Below are 25,863 nucleotides of genomic sequence, written 5' to 3'. Positions count from 1 at the left end.
AGGGTTAAGGAAGGTATCCGCGAAAAGTTATGCAATGACGCCGACAAGTCAAGAATGTGAAGGCGAGATAGGAGTGATATCGAGAGCACTGATAGCCAAGATATATCTCTGCTCCCACTACCAGTACTTCATCCCTGTTCTCCTATCGGAGCCGGTGTACCAATCCAGCTCCCCCCGAATATCGGCCATTTGCAAGGGGCTCATTGTGGCAAGGCCCAACGTTCCCAGCCACCGGCCAGCCTGTAGCTACTTTGTGTAGCGGACGTACTCTGTACAACTTTAGGTAAATGATATTTATCCACCCCATACCTCGAGCCAATAGTTCGAGTGGGGAAAGCGGGGGCTGAAGCGGAGATTGGCCGGAGTCTCATGAGTCGTCCAGCGCGGAGAAAGATCTCCAGACCATGTGCGAGCGGTGTCTTTTAGGAAGTACTCGAGACCAGTAGGGTACAGCAGAGAGACAGTCGTGGACCAAAATCACCATGTGCGAAGAGAGTCTCCGCCTATTAGTTGATCAGGACTCGGATTCTAAGAGCGGTGAACATGGCAGCGGTCATTCTGTTCTATGTACTGGATATGTGGAATAGCACGGCGGTACATAGTAGTCAGGTAGACATATCAATCTTGCTTATCTGCTGGAATCCACATTACTTCGCCGCGCTCTCGCCATGATCACTTGAGTCCAAAGCCTTTATGCACTTCGACCGCCGTCAATGATCAATTCCGTGCCTGTGATGTAGCTTGCCTCATCACTTGCAAGGTAGCAGCAACCGTTGGCAATATCCGTAACGTCGGTCAATCTTCCTAATGGGATCAAAGACACAAAGTAGGCGCGATTCTCTGGAGTGTTTTCCTTTCCGAGGAACTTGTGAGAACTAGATAAAGAGCAAGCATTAGCCAGTGGTCCACCCAGCGTTGAACTCGCAGTCCTCACAGTCCGGTGCTCGCGAATTGCGGGCATATCGAATTGAATCGGATGTTGTTAGGGGCATATTCCTGTGCCAGCGATCTTGACGCACAACAAACCGCGGCCTTGGTGCCATTGTACCATGTGAGCCGCGGTTTTGGTCTGGTGGCCCCAGTGGACGCGATATTGATGAAGGAGCCACCGCTCTTGTGTTCTTTCATCCACGGCACGATCACGGCGACCGACAGATAGATGGATTTAAAGTTGACAGCACAGACGAGATCGAATTCATGGTCGGGAACTTCATCGGATGGCTAAGGGATCCCAATATCAGCATGGCGCCACCAATGGGTCAGTTGGTTGTCGCCTAGGACGCCCACCTGGTTTGAATAGCATGTCCCAGCATTGTTGACGACGATATCTGGGCCGCCATACAACTCAATGCACTTCTGTAACACGGTTTTCCAATCGTCGCGGTTGGTCACATCTGCCTTGACCGCCGCGCACCCAAGTTCCTTCGCTACTGCCTGACCGCTCTCAGGGTTCATCTCCGCGATCAGTACTTTGGCCCCTTCATGGATGAACTTTGTCGAAATGGCCTTTCCAAAACCGCTCCCACCGCCTGTGACAATCGCAACTTTGCCTTCAAGTCGGCCCGGCATTTTGTACTGAATGAGGTAAAACAGAGAGATTTAGGAATGATTTAGTCAGCCCGACAATGAGGTCTCCAAAATGGTCATGTATCTTGGGGCCAAAATAGCGAACTTATGGACGTCTGGCGCCTCTCGAGGAAGGTTTAGAAATAGTATTTATTCACTCTTTCATCGAGAAGGAAGGCATCCCCTCGCCGTCTTAGCCGACCACTTCCCTTTCGACCCCAATGTTCTTGGTGGGGGACGCGTTGAGCAGCAGAGGGTTTCCAGCAAATTCAAGCAGCTGACCAGCATGCAGCAACGAGGGAGGGGAAGCAACCACGCAAGTATGGGGACCCTGAGTTTGGATTGGCGATCTACGCGATTCTCGGTATTACTGTGTACAACCAAAGTCCTGACATACCCAGGTCCGACTTAGTACCTCAAATTAATCCCCACTCGGCAGATTCCAGGGTCCAGGTTTCCCCCGCGAAAAAAGGGGGTCAATCTATCCATTGACCAACCCTAACATAGGCAGGACTAAAATGTTTAGGCATAGGACTTGGCCAGGACTTCCCATTGCTTGATTCCCCAGCTCTTGCCTACGGGTGGACCCCTCTGGGGTAATGGGCGTCCCTGAAAATGTCACCCGAAACCCGAGGCAAGCAGTTTGTCCCTTCTCCGCTCAGAGCATTTTGTTGTTGTCTTTTCCCTAGTCCTCACCCACTCAAGCTTAGCTACCTAAGAAATCAGCTACCATGGCCACAGGAGCTGTGGCAGCCTTTCCCACTGCTTGGGCCCCACTGGCAGAGGAACTGAGATTCTTCAAGCCGCGCAGGAACGGCGTGACGCGAAGCCAGAAAGAACGTCGCTATCTTTGCAACGTCTGTGGAGAGTCCTTCACGCGAAAGGAGCATTGTCGACGCCACGAGCTTGGTCGTAAGCAAATCTTTCGAGATCCCCTTTGAACATGTCACTATTGGTAAGTTGCCGAGCTGACCAATTGAATGGTATCCGAGCAGATCGGTGGCAGAGACCACATGCTTGTCCAATATGCGGTCTCACGTCTGCACGCAAGGATGTCATCTCGCGACACATGAGAGTTCTTCATCGTGGAGCTGGAAGGCCAGCAGACGCACATGCAGGACAAGTGCCTTGCATTAATCCAGACGCATCATCCACCGACTCCAATTTTGATCTAAACGGCCAGATCGCGGAAGAGCACCAACCAAACGACAACAACAATAGGGATACGAACAACTTGGCGAATAACCAGGTCATCCCCGAGGTTCTCCCTTCGCTGTCCACGCTCCTGAACGCACAGAGTGCCGCCGTTGGCGCCAACATCAACGCCTTTGAGCTTAGTCTGGATCGAGGATGGAAAGCTCCAATCTTGGACCGTGTGCAAGCCCCCGCTGCAAATGCAGAAATCGCTCCTCAGCCTCAGATGAACTTCCAGCTCCTAGATGATGCTTTTATCCAATGGCCATGGGACGAACCATTCTACGCCCTTCCGTGGTCAGAAGACACCACCAGGAACGTATCAGCAAGGAATGGTGATCCAGACAACGGAGAATACCAGTCTTCTGGTTTGTTCCTGGGATTGATTCCCTCTGAAATTGAACAGGCAAAGGCCAACCTACAACTCTTTGACATCGAGAATCGACTCAGCGATTTCGTATTTCCCACAAACTATATGGTGATCAGGCTCGTGCGAGGATTTTTCAAGCACTTTACGCCACATTGCCCGATTATCCATCCGCAAACCTTCTCGATCAGTACAATTCAAGGTAGGAAAAAGGATCCTCTCTGACCGGAAGCTATAGTCGCGCTCTCAGCTCTAATTATGCCTGCAACTAGCACCTCTTTTGCTCGCTGTCATGGCGTGCGGCGCTGTCTACCTGAACGAACAAGAGGTCAGCATCCGGTTATACTACGCGGTTTTGAAGCTGTTGAGCGAGGTATGCAAGAAATGGACATTTCGTACCCAAGTTTAGAACCGTCAATGACCCAAGATCTAACACCTGGGCTGCATCGCAGAACGAAGATCTGGTAATTGCCGGCCAAAGGGACTCGGGATTTCAACTCTGGGAATTGCAGACGAGACTCCTGACCTGCCAGTTCGGGCTCTTTGGAGGCGACAGTCGAATTCAACGGCAGGCTCGTCTGTCATTCACCAGGCTCCACGTGGTACGTGTCTTCAATTCCGACAATTTGGCCTAGTCTTGTAATGATGCGCCAGCTAATCCACCATAGCTTGGCCGCGAAGCTTCTGTGGAGGCCACAAAAGTTTCTGCGAATGACTGGGCAGCTTGGGTGTTTCGCGAGAGTATGATTAGGTGAGTATTTCACAAGTTTTCTATTGCATATTTGTTTGTTATCCTCGTTTCCGTTCCCCCACTGACTTGGCCAGGTGCGTGGCTTGGACAACAGTCCTCAGAGCAGTCTTGCTCTGTAACGAAGATAATGCGGTCTTGAGGAGTTCGAACGCCGAGTTTGATGGAGCGCTGCCCTGCTCGGAGGAATTGTGGTCGGCTGGCGGCATCAGCTGGCAGAATTCACCACGAGTGACGACTTCTTCAGTGGATTGTTTCAGGCAACTTCTCTCGGGGACTCCACTCGACGACACGATTAGTCCGTTCGGCCTGTTGACACTGATCAGTGTCATTCTCTCCCATATATGCACACTTCGCCTGGGGAATCATGCAGGCACGGTCGCGGCGCCACCTCCGGATGAAGAATCCCTCAAACTGGCGCTGCATACATGGGAAGAGGCGTGGAGAACTCATCCACATGCGACTACTGTCCCGGATGCACCCCAGGGCCCGCTGATGGCCGATGCGCTTGTCGTTCTCAACTCCGCATATTACCGTTTATATGCGAACGTTCAAATGAACGAGATGAAGGCGCTCGCCCTGCTACCAGTCGACCAGGTTTCTCGAAGTCGGATTGGAAGGCTCTATCACTTCGACAATCCTCCTGACCTGATGAAAGCGATAGTCCGAGCCTGCAGGTGTCTGCTGGTCCGTGTCCGCTTGGGACTGGGCTACCTGCTGAAGACTTCGTGCTTGAACTACCCATGCTATGCTCCGTTGGCTGCTTATGAAGGAAGTAAGTTCTCACGGCAAAAGAGAGAGCCCCCAGTCCTTAGGTACAACAGAGCCGCGCTGACATGAATTTAGGTCTGTTGATGTGCTGGTACCTCCTTGGTCGGCACCTCTCGGAGATTCCCGGCCCTGAAGAGCTCGTCATCACCAGCATGATGGACGAGATCGTCGCCGAAAGCGAATATAAATACGAAAAACCGATCCAAAGAGAGCTGCTGCCAATCATGATTTACAGGGACATGATCAGGGAGAGATGGGTCTGGCCTGGTAGGTTGCTCCGGAGTGAATTATATTGATCCGCCTATCCCCTGCCCGGATCGAAACCCCACCTGGTGAATGGTATCTGACTAACTTACCTCGTTCCAGCGACTTGTAATGTAATATCCAACAATCTTGATGGAATGGTCAAGAGGCTGAAACCGCTGCTCGATGGACAAGGTCAATAATTGGAATGGAATGCCAAAGTTGGATCGTTAAACATTCTTCTGGGGACGAATTGGAAAGCTACATATAATCCCCGACTCTTCGGACGGCTTGCTGGCGGGCCCTGTCGTTTTTCTGACCGGCGTTTTGGGGGTGGCGGATCCCTCGTAAAAGTTGTATCTGCTGGCTAATGGAGAGAGCCAAAACGCTCTCTTGCTCTGATCGTTCTCGGCAACGTACATTATTCTCCGGCGTGTACTTCAATATGAGATGTTCGGCTATAGTAGCTTTGGATTAGGCTATAGGTATGGTCCCATGATCTATAATGCCTGGTTTTGTTTGTTATTTTTTTTGAAAAAAAAAAAAGTCTCCTTGGTAAGGGGACGAACTGGGACTGAGGGGAACCAAATGCCTCCAGTGGGGAAAAGAGAAGGAGGAGAACACGGTCGCGGGGGATCTTGCGCTGGAGATTGCTTTTCCGAAATGACAGACCGGTTGAAGGGGTTTGCGCGCCTACATGTTGGAGATATATATTTTTATATATATATTTAGCTGGAACAGCCAGTCGAGAGTATTTAACAGCGTATAAATAGGCCGTTTTGACGTCTCCCCTTCAAATCACTACACCCGACTGCATCGCCAGACAGATTGACTGTTGTCATTGCCGTATTGCAAGATGCCTTCCAACCAGGACGCCAGTATGTATATGGTCCCGCCCAAGACACCTCCGGCGCTCAATATCCCTCCCTCAAACTCAACCGTATCCGTCAAGATAATCGACAGCACATCCTGGATCGATGTGCCATTGGGATCGTTGATGGGCCCTGGTATCCCGGGCCACGACAAGCTCTCGTGCCCGTCATACTGTTTTCTCATCGAACATGGCCCGCTGGGCCGGAAGATACTCTTTGACCTCGGCACACGGAAGGATTGGGAGAATCTAGCCCCCAACATTGTCAACATCATCAAAGACCACAAATGGGGCCTGACGGTTGAGAAGAACGTTTCTGAAATCTTGACTGGGGAAGGCGTGGATCTCAAGAGCATCGAGGCCATCATCTGGAGCCATTGGCATTACGACCATACCGGCGACCCGAGCACGTTTCCCTCATCGACGAAGTTGATCGTCGGTCCGGGATTCAAAGATGCTCTCACACCAGGGTATCCGGTGAATCAAACCAGCCAGGTGCTCGAGACGGACTGGCAGGGACGGGAGCTGGTAGAGGTTGACTTCTCCGCCTCCGGTGACCTTACCGTGGGCGGGTTCAAAGCCCTGGACTACTTTGGCGACGGCTCTTTCTATATCGTCGACGCACCAGGCCACGCAATTGGCCATGTCTGCGGCCTCGCACGAGTGACGCCTGATAGTTTCATCTTCATGGGCGGCGATGCCTGTCACCATGGTGGAGAGTACCGTCCCACCAAATACCTGCCTCTCCCGAAGAAGATTGATCTGGATATGAGTTCGAGCACGATCAAGTCGCGAGGATTTTGTCCAGGCAGCCTGAGCGGAGCTGCTTTTTGCGACGTCTTCAACCACCATCAACCCGACCAAGAAGTTTACATACTAGCCAAGAACTTTTCCCACGATACAGACCGAGCGAATTTGACGATTCAGTATCTTGAAGAGTTTGATGCCGCAGACAACGTCTTTGTGATCATTGCTCACGACACGTTTCTCCTTCAGAAGGAAGCCGAGATTGACTTCTTCCCACACGGGACATTGAATGATTGGAAAGCGAAGCGTCTGAATGAAAAGGCAAGGTGGCTCTTTTTGAAAGATTTCGCTGAGGCGGCTGAGAAGGGCCTGAAGCAGGAGACAGAAATGGGTGAGGGAATCATACTCAAGCCTTGAAGTCCAAACGTATATATCCTTTAGATCGCTGCCGTATTCACGCTTGCTCAGCCTAACCGCGTTAGCTGCTATCGAAGGAAAATCTTTCCGTCAACCCAGATCGTGAATCTAATAACTCCAGAAGTGCCCTTTGCGCTTTGAGACCTTCCTCTTGTGCACGAATTGAAGCCTTCAGCGCGTCTCTGATAAGATCTCTTGCTTCTGAAGTCTCGGCGGGAGTAACGGCCGCCTTCGGCTCAATAGTAAGGCTACTATCGCTCGATTCCTGGACCAGAGCTTGGTTCCTAGGGTCGTGCGCCGACGAATCGCCAATTTGCTCTAGGCGCTTGCTATTCAGTGGCAGGTACACCTCGTAAATAGCTAGAGATGAGGAGATGATGAAGAAGAGCCAAGCGCCTAGGTTGGCATTGCTACCTTTCAGTATGCCCAATCCCGCAGTGTACATACTGCCGAGGTAAATCCCCAAGGCGGAAAACAAGGAGATGATAGAAGGGGCGAGCAGTTTGCTAGGTGCTGTCAGAGTTGCGGCGGCTGTGATCGAGGGGATTCTGTCCGCGTCTCCAGCTGGCCACAGACAGAGGAGAGGGTGGCGACCGACGATAACCCTGTTGAAGAGATCGGCAAGTTTGTTTCGTTTTCGCGGTGATGTGAGCCACTCTTGAACATCTTCCGGGCTGTGCAGTTCGCCCAGAGTCCGCTGAACATAAAATGAAAAGAATGTCGACAGAAGGCCATACACCAGACTCGTATATGCAAAGGCTGTGGCAGTCCAGTGGATTGTGCCAAAGTTGGCAAGGCCGGGCATAGTAATGGCAATTTGGGCGATAATGGCAGAGCCTTTCAACAGATTTTCTGATTAGATGTGATGTACAGCTATATTAATGCCTAAGACGCATTGTTTCAAACCGAAGGACTCACCGAAACGGCTTCCAAGGCGAACGTCTCTTTGTAAGAACTTTTCAATCTCCATGTTTCCATTGCGTCTCCATTCAACACGTATTTTCGTATGCGATACGTGATTGGAGGTAGATCCGACTTGCCTAACAGAGTCCAACAGAGCGGATTCGCGACATTCTCTTGTAAAAGCAGACCTAATTCCTTCAGGTTGAAAAAGGGAACAGCGACGACCCAAAAAGAGTAAAAGACATCGTGCACCCAAGTGGAAGCCATTTCGAAAATGCGTGGATATTGTCCAGAGAGATATTGTAGACAGGATCGGGTGGTCGTAGCATGTAGAGCGGGAGCACTGGGGCTGCTCAGACATATGGGGTTTTATATCCCGTACACAACTAAGCATGTTTCCTGCGGGCAGACGGCGACAAGGCGCGCTGCGGCTCAGCTCAAGTTCGCCGTGGAGGCACCTGTACTGGGTATGCACCGATCATTGCCCGGTCTCTCTGGCTTTAGCCCTAAGCCGCCTGCGCCACTCGGCCAGAGTTGATCACAGCCCACGGTCTCAGAGTTGTCAAAGGTCATGGCGGGCTGAAAGAAGTAGGTAGGTGCATTTCTCTCCCGGGCGTCGTGACTTCACTGAAGAATCTCGGTTGCCTTCTTGCGCAGGCACAATTTGCAGTGTGCTGGTTATCGATCTCACTTCGCTAATTGGAGACACCATCACTCGGATCTCTCCGGAATGAGTTTTCAGGGTGTTGAGCGCTAGGTGTTTCTTTTGTCCTTCAGACTATTGTAATCATTTCGTGAGCGTCGACTGGGAGGGAACTTTCGTTGCAAGCCTCCCTCTCAACTTGTAGGCCCAGAAAAGTTGTCGCCGAGAGGGGCCAGTGAATCACTAGAACTGGCGAGGTTGCCGGATCACATGCACTCACGTGACTGGAGCCTACACAGCGAACCAGTACGGGAAACCTTCCTCGCCCTTGAAGGGGTTTTGCACCGCGTACATAACCTCTCTTCGAAGTGTACCTTGTGTCTTCCTTGTCCGCACCACGCTGAGTGGCTCATGGGCTGCTACAGAGAGCTCCATATATCTCCGGGCTGCACCGAATGTCATGTGACGAACAACGTCCGGAATGCGGCCAAGTTGTTTTTACATGCCACGAAAATTAGGTAGGACCATCTTTAAAATTTCAGAAGTGGAAGTCAAAAACCATCGTTCTCCTGCAGAGGTGGCATTTGAAGGCGCGGACCTATTACCGCCGCGGAAATAGAATCCTCACCATTCGGAGAAACGACTTTCTGGGGAGGATAAGTCCATCGTTCACAGTGTTGAGACAGCGATTGAAAGGCATATCCAAAGAGGAAAGTGAATGAACCCGAACCGAGCGAGCTTATATCCGAGCACGTTTGGCTCTATGTCCTGGGGCTCGGAATTGCTCATCTTGGATAGGTGGATCTGGCGCCGTTCGAGGGACATAACCTGCTCAGTGAGTGGGACGAGAATGGAGGCCTGGTGGGTACCATCATTGTTCGAGACCCTCAGATCAGAAAGCAAGGTTTTGTCACGGTGGTTTTCGGCTGGTTCGATCAGGTAAGTATTGTCAAATGTCATGGCACGGCCCGCGCAGAGAGAGCAGCCATGGGGAATAGATGGTAAGTCCTTTCGCGTCGTTGCGCAACATGGCTATTCTACCAGCACTCAATCTTTCCATCTGCCTCTCGGCTCCTCCATTCCACTAAAACAGCAGCCGGCCCACAATGAAAGGCGACGGATCAAGCCGCTCATTTAGTCAGCACGATATCTGTCTCTGTCACCCATTGTGAGATCCCAAATATCACCATGTTACAATTTAACCGAGAGGCGACAGCGCCCTCCAATCAAAATATCGATCAATCATCAGCAACCCCACAAAATTCTGCTGGGCCTTGATTCCTTATTCTTATAGCGTGCTTACCTTGTGCGCCGCTTACCCATGAAATGGCCATACTGAATTCAAACAGGCTGCTGCCCCTGACTTTGCCACAGCCTGCCCACCGTGATGTGTGGCGTGGAGCAAGGTTGATCCCTGTCACAACATATATCACTTAGTCCTCGCCGCATATTTCATCTCAACTATAGGAGCTATCTATCAGGACGAGATGGGATCTAAACAACCTACAGACTCAGGAGTCTGTTGCTCTCTCGAGACCTTTCTTGAAGCCGACTTCGACTATGTCGTCGTGGGCGGTGGAACCGCCGGCGCAGTCGTTGCAGCCCGCTTGAGCGAGGATCCCAGTGTCCGTGTGGGAGTCATTGAAGCAGGCCAGAACCGCCTCGGAGACCCTCTAATCGAGACTCCAGGAACCCTCGCATTCCTATTAAGGAATCCGGACTACGCCTGGGATTTCACGACGGTGCCTCAGGTACGTGCTGGATAAATTCAGAGACCTTGCTTAGAGATATTCTGAAAGAAACTGACACTGGTGGAACTCGAAATAGAAAGCCAACAGCAACAAATCCCACCATGTAACCCGCGGCAGAGTGCTGGGAGGATCAAGCGCCATTAATTTCATGGCTTACTGCTACCCCTCAGCTCGCGACCTGGACGACTTGAAAGAGCTGGGCATTGCAGGATGGTCTTGGAACGAGATGGTTCCATACTTCCACAAGGTCGACCATCACGATCCTCCAACGAACCCAGAACCGCACTTCTATCCCAGCATTGATCCTGAAATCCACGGCGGAGAGGGCCCGATTCACGCCTCGTTCGCGACCACGAGGATCCCTGCCGAAGACGCAGTTCTCGAAGCCCTGAAGGAGACCTCTGGCCTCCCCCTGGCCAAGCAGCCGTACTCGGGCGAACACCAGGGCTGGTACGGATCTTTGAGTTCCATTGACCGCAGCACCAACAAGGGCACCCGCAGCTACGCAGCAACAGGCTACATCGCGCCGATACTCGATCGACCCAACCTCAGGATCCTGACCGGAGCCACTGCAACCAAAGTCATCCTCGACGACTCCAAAAGAGCCCGTGGTGTGCGTTTCGCATACGGAGCAGCTCGGGACCAGTTCTATGAGGTCCATGCCAAAGCAGAGGTCATTCTCAGCGCCGGATCGATCCAGACTCCACAGCTGTTGGAGCTCTCCGGCATAGGAGATGTCTCCGTCCTAAGCGCGGCAGGCATTCCTACTCTGGTTGAAAACCCACATGTCGGCGCCAATGCACAGGAACAAGTCATGACGAACGTAATCTACGAACTTCGCGACGGAGACATCAGCTTGGATAGCATTTACCTCGATCCCGCATTCCTGGCCGCTCAACAAACCCTGTACGCACAGTCGCGCGATGGTGTCTTGGCCAACGCTCCAGGCCTGAATGGCTTCACATCATATGCCTCGCTCGTGGGTGCCAGCACAGTGGAGCAGACTGTCTCCTCGCTCATTTCTCCTTCGTCCGCCCCGTCTCCAGTTGACGCCCAGCAAGCCGCTATCCTGGCTTCGCGTCTCTCCTCCCCCACTGCCTCGGCGCTCCAGTTCATCGTCATCCCCGCCTACTGTGACACCCTCAATGCACACGCCGACATGTCCAAGTTCATGCCAGGCCCACCCGCGACTGATCCTCCTGCCAACCCATGTATCTCACTTCAAGCGGTCCTGATGTACCCTGCCTCACGGGGCTCAGTCCACATCACCTCGGTGGATCCCTTCGCCCCGCCTGAAATCGATTACGGTCTCCTCTCGCACCCGGCTGACGTTGACGTCCTTGCCGCCGGCCTCGCGTTCGCGGATCGGGTCTTCCGGTCACCACACATCAAGTCCCGCGTCAAGAGACGCCTTTACCCGGCTGAGGGGCGAGACGTCCATGATCCGAGCACAGCGAGGGACATTGTGCGTGAGGCCGTAACCCTAATCAACCATCCGCTCGGTACATGTGCATTGGGGAAAGTGGTCGATGATAGGTTGAAAGTGATGGGCGTCGAGGGATTGAGGGTCATTGATGCCAGCGTGTTGCCCATGGAGCTTAGCGCCTTCACAATGGCCACGGTATATGCCATTGGGGAGAAAGGGGCGGCTATGATTAGGGAGGACCGTGTCTCAGAATAGGGAGACAAGGACTTTCAGAGAAGCAAAGCCATGAAAGGCGTTCCTGCGGCGAAGATACAGTACAGTTGCGTAGAGTCAAAGTCCAACAGCTATTCCAAAGCCTCTCGCAAATTAAAACGTTGAATGTTGGAAACTCCTAAAGCGTTGGCCCGTCGCACGCTTTCCTTCTGGTGGAAAGGATATGTATTTGAGATATTGCGATGGTGGGAGGACAAGGGAGGACAAGGAAAAGGAGAAGTCCGTGTCCTAGTACCCAGGTGGGGGCTAACAGCGCACCTGAGTGATTACCATAATGACTTGGCAAGGCTGCCAGCACTAAGGAGTCTTCGTGGTTGGCTGCGGGCAGAGGGGGGTCCAGCTTATACTGTACTTGACTGCCACGGAGAGAAAATATGGTTCAACGCGGGGGCGGCCACCAGTGAGAGAGATGCTGATGTCCTTCATCTTCTGTGGTGTCTCTTCAACACGACCCATGATGTACTCGTCAGTCTTGGTCTCACGTTCACGAATCAATAGCTTGAGAGCGGGATCATGAAGCGCGCGAGTCCCAGCGGCAGTCCATGTCCTGGGAAGAATGCAAAGCCGGCTGACTCTGACCATGTGAAAGCTCTCTTTCTTACAGTGAGGCAAATGGAAGTAGCTAACTGCTATATAGCCTAGAAGACGGGGGCTGATGGGCCGCTTTGTGGCTCAAACGACCCACGACGGATGATCGCCAGGCTGTTCCTCATCCCGGAAATCCCTCGTCATCGCCATCATTAGCACCACAACCCAAAGTTGAGCACACGAGCTTGAAGAGAACATTGAGAATTTCTAAAGCTTCACAAACTGAGACCCAGCAAACTGTCGCCTTCCCACACTCAAGACTATGTTGCCAGCTTCGTGGCCACCTTCAGTTTCATAACGCCAAACCTTCTTCTACCCGGTATTAGCTCAAACATGTTCATAATTCATCGGACACTAACTATCGAAGACACGCCTATCATGCACTAAAGATGCTTCCATCCTTCTCCTTCACGATCTCTGGGACACATAAGCCTGCGGCAAACCACCCAAAGCTCCTCAACCTCACAGTAAACCTGCTAGGCTCGCTCACAGCTACATCTAGACAGGCAGCAGCGAGGCCAACAAAGTCATCATCATCGTCACCGGTTGCCTGATATTCCATCCGTGATTTGATTTCTCGGAGTTCGCGATTGAACTGAGTCTTCATGTAGTCCGATTGTTCTCGTTGAAGTTTGCTTCCTGCGCCGGAGCGACCCATTATCGTGCCGATGAACACTTCTTTCTCGGTGAGTTGGTCGGTCCGGCGGACTGCATATCGAGACATTATCTCCAGCATATTTGACTCGTAGCTGCGCAAATTAGCTCATATCGGCGTAGTTGCTGCAGAACTTACTAATCTCTGAATTCTCTCGCTATTGTATGAAAAGCTTGGATGCGCGAGTACCCAACGTAAATCACCACCCAATCGCGGATGTCTTTTAACACGTCATTAGTAGGTGCCTTGCTGAATAGCGATGAAGTATCATCCTCGAGATCCTGGAAAAATGTATCCTCATTCACAGCCCGATAAAGACAACCCAGGATTTGATCGGACTCATAGTAGTAATAATGACGAGCGCTGCTGGGGAAAACATCCACATCAGGTCTTTTGATACCTTTCTCAACCTTGGTACTCGCACTTGGAGCCATAAAGTCAGGTCTGTAAGCGGGAGCCTTTGGGATCTTCTTGGGGTCAACAGGAATGCCACTTTTTGAAAAGTCCACTGCATTTGAGTGTAACTCTGCAAGGAGGAGACAATTGGATGAAAAGGTGCTGCCAAGGTCCGCGAAAACCTGGTGTAGAATAGCAATCCTGCCAAGTTGGTCATTTTGCATGAAGTCCACGAAGAAGCCCGCTATATCATCTGCAGTGACCGGACGACCGATATCAGTGGGCTGTGCAGGCAGATATGCCGCAGGAGCTACAGTCTTCTTTGGCAATAGCTCATCGTCATAGATGACGTTGTAGAGATCGCCATCCAGGTCGCCGCCGCTCAGCATGCTGGGCAGGTCACGAGAACCCTGCTGGCTGAAGGCGATGCAGTTACGAAGATTCCAGAGAGCGGAGCTCTGAGGCGGTGCTACAGCTTGCACAACCTGCACATCGCCGGGATGCAGAGCAGGAGACCGGGTAACAGCCACACGCCCGCTCAGGCAGGAATGGGTCCCAGAGTCCTCCGCAAGGAAAGTGACGAAGACCTCACCTTCCTTCAGCCAACCAGTCTCATCACTGATCCCGTAGAGCGTGAGCGCCTCCGGGACTAGAATGCGACTTCGATACTTGATATCGCGGAGTTGAATCTGGATTAGCGCTCCAAGTATTTCCCGTAGAAAGTCGTCCTCTGTGGCGTCAATCCCAATGTACCCGAGATACTTAAGAAGTCTGGGTAAGCCGCTGCTACTATCTGACAGGCGTTCGCTGATGAAGTTGAGAGCAACGGATCTTGAGGATGCACTGAGACGTAGTCGCTGTATGGCCTGTTCTTGCAGTCTTTCGAATGCCGAGGCAGGAACCCCAAGGTCCTCAAGGATTTTGATAATTTGGCGGTTTAGCTTGAAAGGGAGTGGTCGAGCATTTGTATTACAGATTTCGACCTCGTCAGAAGGGCTACCATAGAACTTTACCATTGATTCTCGTAGTCGAATTTGATCTCCTTGGAGGCGTGTATCGACCGTAAGCATCCCCTTGGCTCCTGCAAAACAGTCAGCAAAGCCTATTCATCGGCTCTTACTCACCTTTATAGCGAATCTGGTAGGAGGTAGGCTGGTCCTGGGAGCGCACATGGCCTCGGAGACGTTTCCACACTGACTTCGAAATTGTACCACAGCCGTCAGTAAACAGGTAACGTCCGACCTTGACATCAGGGTCCACTTGGACAATGCTCGGCTCTACCCGTACGGCGTATGTAGTTTCAGAGAAGGCTTGACCAATCCGCGCTGCGCACTTGGCAGGACATCTGATCACGCTGAAGTCACCGAGTTTGCTGATGAGGTCTTTGGCAAACAATAATGAACCATCGTGAACAAACGGTCGCATGAACCAACATGTTTGTGACCTCAAGGATGAATGCGAGAACCCGAGGAAGTCGAAGTGTTCACCGGCAATATCTAAGCCGTTACGCAGAATTGACAGGAAACGACCCCGAAAGACCCGCTCGTTAGAAGTGTCCTTATCGAACTCTATCCGCGTTTCATCTTCCTCGGAGAAAAGGACTCGCAGAAAACAATCAGAATGTGCACGATACTGTCGCAGGACTCTGTTCGACGAAATGAATTCTGGACCATAGAGATAGATGCCAGCAGGAGTGACTGTGACACGGTGAACGGAGACCTCATCTCGTTCCGAAGTTTGCATATCATCATATCCGAATAAAAGGCTTGCTTCTCGTGTAAGGGTGTTCCAGGCATCCCTCACACCACCCTTCCGGGCATCGGTGCTAGCGTCGGTATGAGACAGCTGCACGCTGAGCTGCCGCAAGACCGCAATGAGTGTCTGTTCGCCTGACCGGGCAAGCAGATCCATCATGGCTGGCATGAGATACTGGACTTCTGCTGGAGACAGAATGCCATTGGCCCATAATGCATGTAATTGGAATCTCCATGCAAAGGAACATTTCTTATTCGCGATATGTGCTGCCAGCCCGGACAACCGTGACGCAAACTTGACCGGTTGCGGAGGGAGAAGGTCATCCAGGTGATCCGGCAATATCGTGATAGGAAATCGGTGATGGGTCAATGCCTTTATGCGGTGCTCCAGCTTGAAGCCATCTACCGACACGGTCATGCTGTATGTCAAGCAACTGCCAACAACGGCAGACTCCAACCCTGGTAGTCTGCACTCACGAAATCTCCTAACTGGCTGCGAGCCTAGATGTAAAGCGGCCACCATCTCGGCCAATGCAGAATGGGTCGCAGGTGTCGCAGGCACCTCATTCTCGTAGATTCTTGGTGCAGCAGCCAGAGTGATTATTAAAGTACTAGGGGTCTTGGTGCGTCTTAGGGCGAAAGCGAGTATGCAGGACAGATCTATTACGAGATCATGGCGTTTGGAAGAAGTCGTGTTGGCCTGTATCACCAGTGCTCGTCCGTCTCTTCTAAGGCTGCCTTCTGCCCAAAGTTCGAAGTAGGGCACGAATACGGTGCTTCCTGTTATCGTCTCCCAACGTCCACACTGTAGTTTTGTGATTTTCAGCCCCGCCTCCCGTTCAAGGGCTTGGATCTCTGCGGCCAGCTTCGAAGACTTCTGCCATGCTTGGATGTTCAGTCGGTCCTTCTCTTCTTTCCGCAGCACACGCAACCAATGAGGATCCACTGGTCTTCTACTTATGTCAAACACTGCATGTCGTCCGGACGGAGAGGAGAGGAGAGCTGGGGAGGCGCGAGCTCTGGAGAGGAGACTTTGGGCTTTTGAGGAATCTGCAATTGTGAGTGTCGCAAACGTCTTGCCGACTTTTTTTTGAACATGGAAGACATGAATCTGAAATTCGGAGAGAATTGGAGTCAAGGAATCTTTCAACTTGTCTCTCGTAACCTTGGAATCGAGGTTCGCAATGAACACATCCATTGTGGAAACGATCCTTCGGGACGATGAGAAATGCTCTGCAGGGACAGCAGACACGGGGGCCCTTGCTCAAAAGTCTTGAAGACACGATGTTAGTATCATCGACAAATCTGAGCATCTTATGCTCATGGTTGTTTAACCCGGGCAAATTGTAGGCGACTTGAGAAGCTCTCTTGAAAAATGCGCGTTGTGTAACACAACAAATGAAGAGGCCAATTGCCGACATGGCTCGCTAGGTAGTTAGGGCCGTTCAAAATCCCACCTTGTTCCTGAGAGCAAGCACCCAACAACACCTACAAACAGTAGTTAAAGCGAGCTTATATAACAATTGTTCTGACGACATCGCCGACACCCCTCAGATGAATTAATCGGCGTCAATTGACGAGAGCGGGTACCGCGATACGCAGCAACCAGCAACCAGCACACACGGGCTTCCCCGCTGCTGGCATTGAATAATCGAAATCCCAGCGTCAAGCACGTTATCCACAAACTTGTCAATGGGAGGGCGCGTACCAATCATTCATTTTCACATTGACGTTGCTCTTCTCTGAACTCTCCCTCTACCACTCGGTATAGACTTTGATTTATCTCGTCTCACAGACATCCTACAGGTATGGCCGCCACCAACGGGACACTGCTTCATGGCGGGAATGGTTCTTCCGAACTCCCTCAACCGGCGCCCGCCTCAGCCGATTCTCACGACATCGAAAGCCTGTCCCAACACTTGGACCTGGGCTCCCTCTCTCCTTCGACTCTAGCCATCCACGCTGACGACCCTCTCAACGTTGTCGACGATGTAGCCCCTCCAATTCACGTCTCCACTACCTTCCGTTACGACAAAAACCCTTCGCAACTGCGCCCATATCATGAACGAGCTGAGCCCATTTTTGCGCCCACAGAACACAACTACTCTCGTCACACGACACACAGTACATCACGCTTGGAAACGATCCTGGGCGTGCTGTTGAAAAACCCTTGCCTGACATATTCTTCTGGGCTCGCGGCATTCAACGCATTGATAACGTTTTTGAATCCCAAGAGAGTGGCCATTGGGGCGGGATATCATGGATGCCACGGTGTGTTGAGGCTCCATCAGCGACTTTCCGGGCTGCAGCTCCTACCACTGGACTGCAGGCCGGAGGATTTGCAAGAGGGAGATCTTCTGCACTTAGAGACACCGGTGAACCCTACAGGGCTGGCGTTCGACATCCAGCATTACGCCGATGTTGCGCATTCACGAGGTGCATACCTCAGCGTGGACTCCACGTTTGCACCGCCACCCCTGCAGGACCCCTTCAAGCACGGTGCAGACGTGGTCATGCATTCGGGCACCAAGTACATTGGCGGCCACTCGGATATGCTTTGTGGTGTGTTGGCAGTAAAACAGAAGGAGTGGATTCCTAAGATGTTGCAGGACCGAGTGTATCTGGGCTCCGTGATGGGCGGTTTGGAAGGATGGCTCGGGGTGAGGAGTATTCGAACGCTAGAGCTCCGAGTCCTGAAACAGAGTGAATCGGCAAGAAGGATAGTTGACGCTCTTGATGGCGCTCTGACGGGTCACACTGTTGGCACTGGCCTGTCTCTGTCTGACGCAGAAATCATCAAGTCTGTTGTCAAGGAAGTCCATCATGCGAGTCTGCAAACCAAAGATTACAAGACTTGGTTGAAGAAACAAATGCCCAATGGTTATGGTCCGGTCTTCTCCATGGTTTTGAAATCCCAGGAGTTAGCGAGGGCACTGCCTAGTAAACTCCATCTCTTCCATCACGCGACCAGTCTAGGTGGGATTGAGAGCTTGATTGAGTGGAGGACAATGACGGATTCGACGGTGGAGAAAGATCTCCTGAGGGTTAGTATCGGGATTGAGGACGAGAAGGATTTGCTCGACGACCTGATCCAGGGCTTCAAGGCGCTGAACGCGATCAATGGAGCAATAAGATAGATTTCAACAGATTCATCGATGTAGCGGGTATGACAGCTAACGTTGACTCTTTTCATATCCAATTTGAAGACTGTTGCTAGTCAGAGTTGGCATCACTCTTCACCGGCCCGACGGCGGCGATTGTGTCAACGATTTCTGGCGCTTCTCTATCAAGATGCATGCGCAATGCATCCCCTTCTCTGAACTGTTTGCGTAAATCTGCATTGGGTATCTCCTTTTTGACCACATGGGGTTGAGCCGGTTCTTCCAACACTGGCAGTGGCGGGTGCACGACCCGTACCGGTTTCGGAGCAAGGAGCTCTGGAGTATTAGGTGATCCTCCCGGACTGACCGGCGAGTTGATTGCATTTGGCCCAAGCCGCAGCGTCATTTCGAATTCTTTGTCCAAGGCAGATGCCCCCATTGTGCCCGCTGCAAAGTTCCCTGTTTGCACTCGCTGCAGCATTCTAGGCCGCAGAACGTCTGGGGGTGCATGTGCCAAGCGAGGAGGGGGAGGAGGGGGAGCACGTTGTTGTTCGTATGCCCCATTCATTGGACTTCTCGAATGGTCACGCGATTGAGACTGACCCCGGTTTGGCATTGGTGATGCAGATCTAGCTCTTTGTCTCGCCTTTGAGATCTCGACTGGGGGTGTAGGTGCATCGTCCCCGCCCTCGCCAATAATGACCGGAGGAGCTTCGATAAAGGAGACACTTAGTCCCCTACCACGCCCCTTACGCTTAGGTTTGTTAGAGAGCGAGCTGACTGACTGACTGCGCCCTTGGTATTCTGGACGCAAGAAGTCGTTGATGTCCTGCTCCGAGGTTCCAATAGGCTGAGCTCGGGGCCAACGTTGCGCGTTGGAGACATCAATTCTTGGGACAGGGACCTTTTTCGGTGAACGTTGAGAGGCAGAGGGATTGATGAATGAATCAGACGTCGATGGTCGTGTAGAGGCCGGAGAATTCTGGTCAAGGGAGGGGTTGGGGACGCTCGTGGATATCGGATGCGGAAGGCTGTCTCCTTGCGATAGCCAGCTCGAGGTAGATGTCCTGCCCGCAGCCAAAAACTCGTTCACGTCATCAGGAAGATCTCCCTCTTCATTGGTATCGTTATTGTTCTTTTTGAACTTGCTCTTCGTCCGGGCCAGTGCCCCCTTGAGCCGCTCCCGTCTGGATGGTTTGTTGTTCTCAGGAGAGGTCGCATTATCGACACTGTCGTCCTCGTCCATCGTCGTAACAATAACACCACCCTTCCAACCAGACCATGTTCAAGAAAGGGGGTTACTCAGGGCCGTGTCGACGATCGGTTGAAAGGCTGAAACAAAGATGGATCGAGGGAGTGGATATGGAGGAAAGGCAACGTTGGCGGTGTTCACAACGATGGGGACTGGAATGCGCATCAGCCTCACTATGCTAAGACCAGGTCTGGGTCCAAGAGTCCAAGACGCGCCTCAAACAAGACCTTTACCCTCGAGCCGTCAATTGATTGGCACTTACCGTATGGAGCCGACTGTGTTGCATCGTAATCACGCATCCCAAGAGGGGGGAGGGCGACATTCGTCTGAGCCAATGGCTATGTGATTTGGTGCTACTTCGCCCACAGGCCGGAGGGAAGGCTGACTGCGCAAGACCGCAATGGCACCGAGAAATGGCGGAGGCCGAACTGCGCTCGTACCCTCCCACCAAGTCCCCTTATCTTATCTCCACGTGCAGCGGCCGAGGAATTTGAACCTCGGCAACTGACAATTTGATCTACGCCATGCACGCCTTGAACAACTTCAGCCAACGTCCTCGAGTCGCTTTATAGTTCGCTACCTTGCTGATTCCCATCGAGCCCAATCAACTTACAATATTGCAACCTTGGGATTCTCTTCCCATTCAATCTCTTGAACGGCTCTGGGAAACAGAGAAACCCGCTTACTTGTGACTTGACCTTGGTGCCGGAATATCAGCACCCAACCAGAGCCCATTCAAACACACAGTTCAAGACCCGGGAACTGTTCTTCTACAATCACAACCATGTCAGAAACCAACAGAATAAATCCCCACAGGAAAGTCTTCCAGATTCAAAACTTCCTGTCTTTGCCGCTCCGCGAGCGCGTCCTGGGCCTCGAGAAGGAAATCCTCAACGACCCCAAATACTTCGGCTTCGACACACACTCACTCCAACACGCGAACCTGGAACTGCTCGACGCTCAGCCGAATACCGTCAAATGGAGTCTGGAGATTGGACCGGAGCTGTGCAACAAGTCCGGCAACCTGCACGGCGGCGCCGCGGCCACGTTGCTGGATAACCTGACGAGCACGGCGCTACTGACGATTGCGAGGGATGGATTCCTGGATGGCGGACATGTCAGCAGGACCATCACCATGAGTTACTTGCGCCCGGTGCCTATGGGCAGTAAAGCGATCGTGGATTGCGAGGTTCAAGCTGCCGGGCGGAATACGGCAAACATTATGGGCAAGATTTACGTGAACGGGAAGCTGTGTGTCACGTGCGTGCATGATAAGGCCGTTTTTTCGAACCAGAAGCAGGCCAAATTATAGAACGTGACACAAGGCTGGAGCCAAAGCGGTAGAGAGTTTCAGGATGGTATTGTGCCGGGATAGACTTCCATGCTTGTTGGGAGGATAGAATGGATTTCTCGATATTCCGCAGCGTCCCAATCTTTGCTTTCAAGTTCAGCATCTTTCAAGTTGCAACTTCGCCTCACGAATTGGCTACTTCAGCATTCAACCCGCAACCTCATTGTCTCAACAATCGATAGATTTTGCAATACAGCCAGTCTAATACAATGGAAAGGAAAAGACCATTCGCCTCCAGTCAGAAAGATCCAGGGTTCAAGCAGAGCGTAAGAGTCGGGTGGCTTCATCGATCTTCTCCTTCATCGCTTGATTCTCAGCTCTCAGCCTTTTGACTTCTTCGGGGCCTGCGCCCTTCGGGGCCGGCCGCTCGGTGCGTTTGCGGCGCTCCATCGTCCGATAGATAGCTTTGTACATTCTCCCCGCTGGTGTGATGCCTCCTTCCGCTTCGACCCGTTCCAGGACGTCGTGGTCGATCATTGCGCTTACTTTCTTTTTGTAATATCCTTCGACTTCTTTCCGGTTTCGAAAGTCGACCGCGGTCTCTTGAGGTGATGCATGTCAGTAGCATTCAAGTTGGTCCTAGCTTCGACCCTGCATAAAACGATGAGGAAAAGCGACTTGAGACATACTTGACATGGACAGTTTCTTGGCCTCTGCTCCCTTTGACTTGGAGATCCTGTGGGAACGAGATGGTTTGCCTGTAGTCTTTTCTTTGTTTGGTGTGCTGTGCGCAAGACGGGTTTGAAAGTATTTGCTGTTGCCTTCTTCCTCGTCGCTGCTGTCTTCCCATTCGTCCGTGCGGGCGCTAGGAGGTAGTCTCTTTGGCGGATTTTCCTCGAGCTCAGGATCTATCGCACGTTTGCGTCGACTAGGCGACGGGAAATCACTCTCTTCGTTTTCAACATCTCCCAGTATCTCCATATCCGAATCTGGCTCACTTGGCGAGAGACTTCCAGCAGATCTCGTGCCAGGACCTTTTCTCAACGGTATTGGCGTTGGTTCTGACGTTTGCAGTTGCCCTTTCGGCGCAAGACCACGTGTGCCCATGTCAAGGATCGACGACGATGTTTGATTCGGTCGTGAAGGGGCCTCGAAGGACGAGATAAGGGTGACTTGTATGAGGTTTACTTGAAGAGACTTACCAAAGACAACCCGAACGAGATGGGCGAGAGGTCATCACAGTGAAGTTAAAATATCCAACAGTGAAGTACTAAGATGAGTTGTCCTTCTCACCTCTATTGCAATTCCACTAGGTACTTACTTGCCGAAGAATCATAGAAACTCACTCCAGCACGAGTTCTCTTTCGACCTCCATGCCATCATTTGTCCACTCAATCAATAGCTGCAGCGGTAAGGGCAGCCCCCTTAAAATGTGATTATAGCGACAGATCCTGTCACGCCTCACCTCCCCATCATCAGATTCCAAAGTCCAAGAATCAAATACCATGGCGAGGGTGTCGTCGTCGTCTTCTTCTCCTCCCGTAGTCGTCTCGGCCAGGATAATTTCTAGCGTGTTTTGACGACTTCATCCACTCTACGAGGTACTGCCAGCAACTTGAATTAGTCAGGGCGGCCGATCTAACAGACGTCTTGGCTAAGGGGTCACTTCCGAAGACCAAAGGGTGGTTCCATCAATTATCATCGTATTACGGGGAACAAGCGAGCTGAGGCCACGAGGGTTTTGGTCCGATCCTTCGGTCGGCAAGGAAAGGAGAAGAGTGCCTGGCGACTGATGTCGTCGAAATTAGGAGATGAGGGATCCAAGACCCCACAAGCAGCTCCAGCTTCTCCGCAGAACGCATGCACCGCCAGAATCCCACCGCCAGTCTCCCATTCCACTTCCTTTCCACCCTTCGTATCGCTGGCTTTTACCCACTTTTTGACCCTCGACCTCCGCCATCGTCCCTGAGGTCAGGACCTTCGAGTCAAAGGTTCCAAGTGCCCTCTGTTCACCCTCAAACACCCCAGCAAATGCCGACGCCACGTGCGGGTCTCGCACACGAGCTTCCGGAAAATACCCCCATGAAACCCTACGAGCTGCTGGACGATTGGTAGCCGGCTTGCCCCTTCAGAGGACGCTTTTCACAAGATTGGTTATCGTGCCCCATCTCCATTAAGATCATGCCTGAAACTTGGTGCTTGTGGCGCAGGAGCTACACGGAGTCTGCCCGGTGAATGGCTCCAGATCAACTGCCGGGGCAAAATACGGTGGCCAGAACACAGACGAAGCAGGTCATGCACAATGTGTACCGGTCCGTGGTCTGCCTAAGTATAACTCTTATGAGAAGGCTTCCAGGAAATTCTGTCCCCCGACCAACCTTGCTCCTTGACTCTCTCTCCTGTACCACCCTCACTTTCTTAACATACAAGAACTCTTGAGCCCAGCAAAATGGCCAACGAGAAAGACGTCTCACAGACGACAGAAATCATCGAAAATGCTGCCCAGGTGCAGGAACGTGAGAGACTGCGGGCTGCCGAGTTCGAGGCTCCCATGCAACACATTCAAGAACTCAACGAGGCTGAGCACGTCAACCTGAGTTGGCGATCATGGCTCGTCGTTTTCGTCACCTGCTTTGCCATCATGGCCCAAGTTTTCGTCGTTGTGGCCGCCGGGTCTGTCATTGCATTCATCATTCGAGATCTGGGTGATGCGCCTATTGCTGGCTGGATCATCCGTGAGTGACATGATGCTCTCCAACCTTCTTTACTATGGCTGACTGGAGCTTCACAGAGGGCCCGTTGCTTATGCAGAGTGTGCTGTCTCCAATTGTCGGTCGTCTGAGCGATGTGCTCGATCGGAAATGGCTGGCTTCAATACCGCCTCTGATCGCTTTTGGAGGTGCAGTCATGTCAGCCAAAGCAACCTCGATGTCCATGCTCATCGGAGGTGGTATTCTCATCGGTGTGACGTTGAGCACGATTGCCATTGTGCAAGCTATTCCCAGCGAGGTCCTGCCGCTCAAATACAGAGCTCTCGCCAATGGATTTGCCTTCCTGGGAGGTGCTGTGGGCGGACTGTATGTTGCCGACCGATGGAAAAGATTCGGACCTCGCTAACTCAGAATTTCAGTGTCGGGATTCTCGGCTCAGGCGGCGTTACCAACCAAAGCCCGTCTGGCTGGCGAGACATCTTCTGGATGCAGGCGGCCTTCCACGCAGCTACTTTTATCGGGCTCGTCCTTTTCTACCATCCTACTCGGCGATCGGACTACCCCAAGATGTCGTTGAAAGAATACATCTGGGCCATCGACCCCATCGGATCATTCGTGTTCATCGTGGCTTGTACACTTCTTTTGTTGGCTTTGGACTGGGCGGGCGGTGCCTACGCTTGGTCGGACGTCCATGTTGCTGCTCCTCTCGGCATTGGACTCGGATTCTTGGCAGTATTTTGTCTTTATGGTTTGTGGATATTCCATCGATGAAATCCTCTTCCGGTGATTTCCGCTAACAGTGGTTTACAGAATGGAAAGGTCGATCCGATGGCATCGTTGCCCACGTCTTCTTCAAGGGCTCGCCCAATTTCGCCCTATCCGTGTTTGCATTTGCCGTCGAAGGGTGGATCTTCTACAGCGCTGTCAATAGTGTCACGCCTCAGATTGTTCTCAATCTCGGCTTCCAGACCAATGCATGGAAGATCTCCATCCGGCAGCTGTCTTACAATCTAGTGACTTTGTTCACGTCCATCCCACTAACGTGAGCATGCGCCCTTTTGATTTGTTGCAACTGCTAATGAGATGGGCAGGCTGTACGCTACCAAGTACAAGGATTTGAAATCTCCCTTGATCGCGACATTCGTCATTTTCCTCGTTGTGTAAGTAATTGTTGGCACCTGAAACAAACCTGTCACTAATGGATGGAAATGTCAGCTGCATCTGTTATGCTGTTATCACACCTAGCATGAACAGTGCTCAGATTGGCTTCAACGTTCTGTCTGGCATTGGCCAATCCGGTCCTTTGACACTCATCGTTGCCTTGATCCAATTCACCGCTCCCCATGCCTTTCTTTCCACCGCAACAGGATTGGGGTTCTCGGCCCGTGCGATCGGAGGAGCATTTGGCTCGGCGGTCCTGGATGCCATCATCAACGGCAAGCTCAAATCCTATCCGACCACAGTTGGCAATGCCGCAGTCGAGGCGGGCTTGCCCGAGTCATCCGTGCCTGCTCTCATAGAAGCTCTGTATGCAGGTACTGGTCTCGTCGGAATCCCTGGGATGAATGCGACCATTGAGGCGAAGACACTGGATGCCAGTCATTGGGCATATGCTCACGCATATAGACTTGCGTGGGCGAGCATCATCCCCTTTGTCGTCCTTGCTTTGGTGGGTATCTGGTTCCTGAAGGGAGTGAAGGAATTGATGACCGAGAAGGTTGAGGCGACCGTGGAGCATGTGAACACCGAGGAGAATATCAAGGCCTAAGCAAATGCATTGCAGTCGAAGGCTGATCTTCCCAGCTACTGAGATTCCAATGAACACGACAACCGGATTTGTAGCTTCAAGCTGGACATGACTCCCATCAACGGTCGTGAGCATCTCTTAGTGATCACTGTCCTGACCGAAGTCAGGACAATCTGGGGACTTCAACAGCCGCCCCGTGTACTCTAAAGGCTTAGTCCTTGGCTCATACTGCCTAAGATATAATTCCGCGTTCTTACAGTCAGAATATCATATCAGCTTCGATCATCGTGGTGGTGGTGTGGTGTTGGTGTTTCCATCTCCCTTGCTTCATCTCCCAGAATAAGTAACCAAAAGCTACCCTCCGCCAACGGCCAATGACGTAAAGTTTAAACGTAATCAGGCCACAGGGCGAAAGATGGAACCACGCACAGTTTCAATCTTCAAGCGT

At 52.0% G+C, this 25,863-nt stretch overlaps 11 protein-coding genes across 11 annotated transcripts; 6 read left to right on the top strand and 5 right to left on the bottom strand.

The window, feature by feature from the left end:
• Positions 1 to 691: 691 nt before the first annotated feature.
• Positions 692 to 1,569, bottom strand: Z519_10981 (uncharacterized protein; the record flags this gene model as incomplete). Its single annotated transcript, XM_016768694.1, has 3 exons — positions 692 to 875; positions 935 to 1,221; positions 1,288 to 1,569. The coding sequence occupies 3 exons, from the start codon at positions 1,567 to 1,569 to the stop codon at positions 692 to 694; spliced, it is 753 nt and encodes a 250-aa protein (XP_016615081.1).
• Positions 1,570 to 2,297: 728 nt separating this feature from the next.
• On the top strand, positions 2,298 to 5,092 carry Z519_10980 (uncharacterized protein; the record flags this gene model as incomplete). The annotated part of the gene is made up of 8 exons (XM_016768693.1): positions 2,298 to 2,478; positions 2,562 to 3,329; positions 3,400 to 3,500; positions 3,580 to 3,729; positions 3,796 to 3,878; positions 3,953 to 4,650; positions 4,722 to 4,913; positions 5,013 to 5,092. The coding sequence occupies 8 exons, from the start codon at positions 2,298 to 2,300 to the stop codon at positions 5,090 to 5,092; spliced, it is 2,253 nt and encodes a 750-aa protein (XP_016615080.1).
• Positions 5,093 to 5,745: 653 nt separating this feature from the next.
• Z519_10979 (uncharacterized protein) lies at positions 5,746 to 6,924 on the top strand (the record flags this gene model as incomplete). The annotated part of the gene is made up of 1 exon (XM_016768692.1): positions 5,746 to 6,924. One exon carries the CDS (start codon positions 5,746 to 5,748, stop codon positions 6,922 to 6,924), a length of 1,179 nt encoding a protein of 392 aa, XP_016615079.1.
• A 61-nt stretch (positions 6,925 to 6,985) lies between these two features.
• On the bottom strand, positions 6,986 to 7,894 carry Z519_10978 (uncharacterized protein; the record flags this gene model as incomplete). The annotated part of the gene is made up of 2 exons (XM_016768691.1): positions 6,986 to 7,776; positions 7,843 to 7,894. 2 exons carry the CDS (start codon positions 7,892 to 7,894, stop codon positions 6,986 to 6,988), a joined length of 843 nt encoding a protein of 280 aa, XP_016615078.1.
• A 2,063-nt stretch (positions 7,895 to 9,957) lies between these two features.
• Positions 9,958 to 11,902, top strand: Z519_10977 (uncharacterized protein; the record flags this gene model as incomplete). The annotated part of the gene is made up of 2 exons (XM_016768690.1): positions 9,958 to 10,221; positions 10,298 to 11,902. 2 exons carry the CDS (start codon positions 9,958 to 9,960, stop codon positions 11,900 to 11,902), a joined length of 1,869 nt encoding a protein of 622 aa, XP_016615077.1.
• A 982-nt stretch (positions 11,903 to 12,884) lies between these two features.
• Positions 12,885 to 16,511, bottom strand: Z519_10976 (uncharacterized protein; the record flags this gene model as incomplete). The annotated part of the gene is made up of 3 exons (XM_016768689.1): positions 12,885 to 13,257; positions 13,302 to 14,640; positions 14,684 to 16,511. 3 exons carry the CDS (start codon positions 16,509 to 16,511, stop codon positions 12,885 to 12,887), a joined length of 3,540 nt encoding a protein of 1,179 aa, XP_016615076.1.
• A 610-nt stretch (positions 16,512 to 17,121) lies between these two features.
• Z519_10975 (uncharacterized protein) lies at positions 17,122 to 18,450 on the top strand (the record flags this gene model as incomplete). Its single annotated transcript, XM_016768688.1, has 1 exon — positions 17,122 to 18,450. One exon carries the CDS (start codon positions 17,122 to 17,124, stop codon positions 18,448 to 18,450), a length of 1,329 nt encoding a protein of 442 aa, XP_016615075.1.
• Positions 18,451 to 18,526: 76 nt separating this feature from the next.
• On the bottom strand, positions 18,527 to 19,660 carry Z519_10974 (uncharacterized protein; the record flags this gene model as incomplete). The annotated part of the gene is made up of 1 exon (XM_016768687.1): positions 18,527 to 19,660. One exon carries the CDS (start codon positions 19,658 to 19,660, stop codon positions 18,527 to 18,529), a length of 1,134 nt encoding a protein of 377 aa, XP_016615074.1.
• A 790-nt stretch (positions 19,661 to 20,450) lies between these two features.
• Positions 20,451 to 20,978, top strand: Z519_10973 (uncharacterized protein; the record flags this gene model as incomplete). The annotated part of the gene is made up of 1 exon (XM_016768686.1): positions 20,451 to 20,978. The coding sequence occupies one exon, from the start codon at positions 20,451 to 20,453 to the stop codon at positions 20,976 to 20,978; it is 528 nt and encodes a 175-aa protein (XP_016615073.1).
• Positions 20,979 to 21,272: 294 nt separating this feature from the next.
• Positions 21,273 to 22,064, bottom strand: Z519_10972 (uncharacterized protein; the record flags this gene model as incomplete). Its single annotated transcript, XM_016768685.1, has 2 exons — positions 21,273 to 21,559; positions 21,647 to 22,064. 2 exons carry the CDS (start codon positions 22,062 to 22,064, stop codon positions 21,273 to 21,275), a joined length of 705 nt encoding a protein of 234 aa, XP_016615072.1.
• A 1,342-nt stretch (positions 22,065 to 23,406) lies between these two features.
• On the top strand, positions 23,407 to 25,436 carry Z519_10971 (uncharacterized protein; the record flags this gene model as incomplete). The annotated part of the gene is made up of 6 exons (XM_016768684.1): positions 23,407 to 23,692; positions 23,749 to 24,034; positions 24,088 to 24,416; positions 24,479 to 24,710; positions 24,760 to 24,828; positions 24,884 to 25,436. 6 exons carry the CDS (start codon positions 23,407 to 23,409, stop codon positions 25,434 to 25,436), a joined length of 1,755 nt encoding a protein of 584 aa, XP_016615071.1.
• Positions 25,437 to 25,863: the final 427 nt, after the last annotated feature.

This window comes from Cladophialophora bantiana, assembly GCF_000835475.1.
Source record: "Cladophialophora bantiana CBS 173.52 unplaced genomic scaffold supercont1.20, whole genome shotgun sequence".
Lineage (NCBI taxonomy): Eukaryota > Fungi > Ascomycota > Eurotiomycetes > Chaetothyriales > Herpotrichiellaceae > Cladophialophora > Cladophialophora bantiana.
The sequence above is the reverse complement of the archived record's forward strand: the minus strand, read 5'-3'. Positions and strand labels throughout refer to the sequence as shown.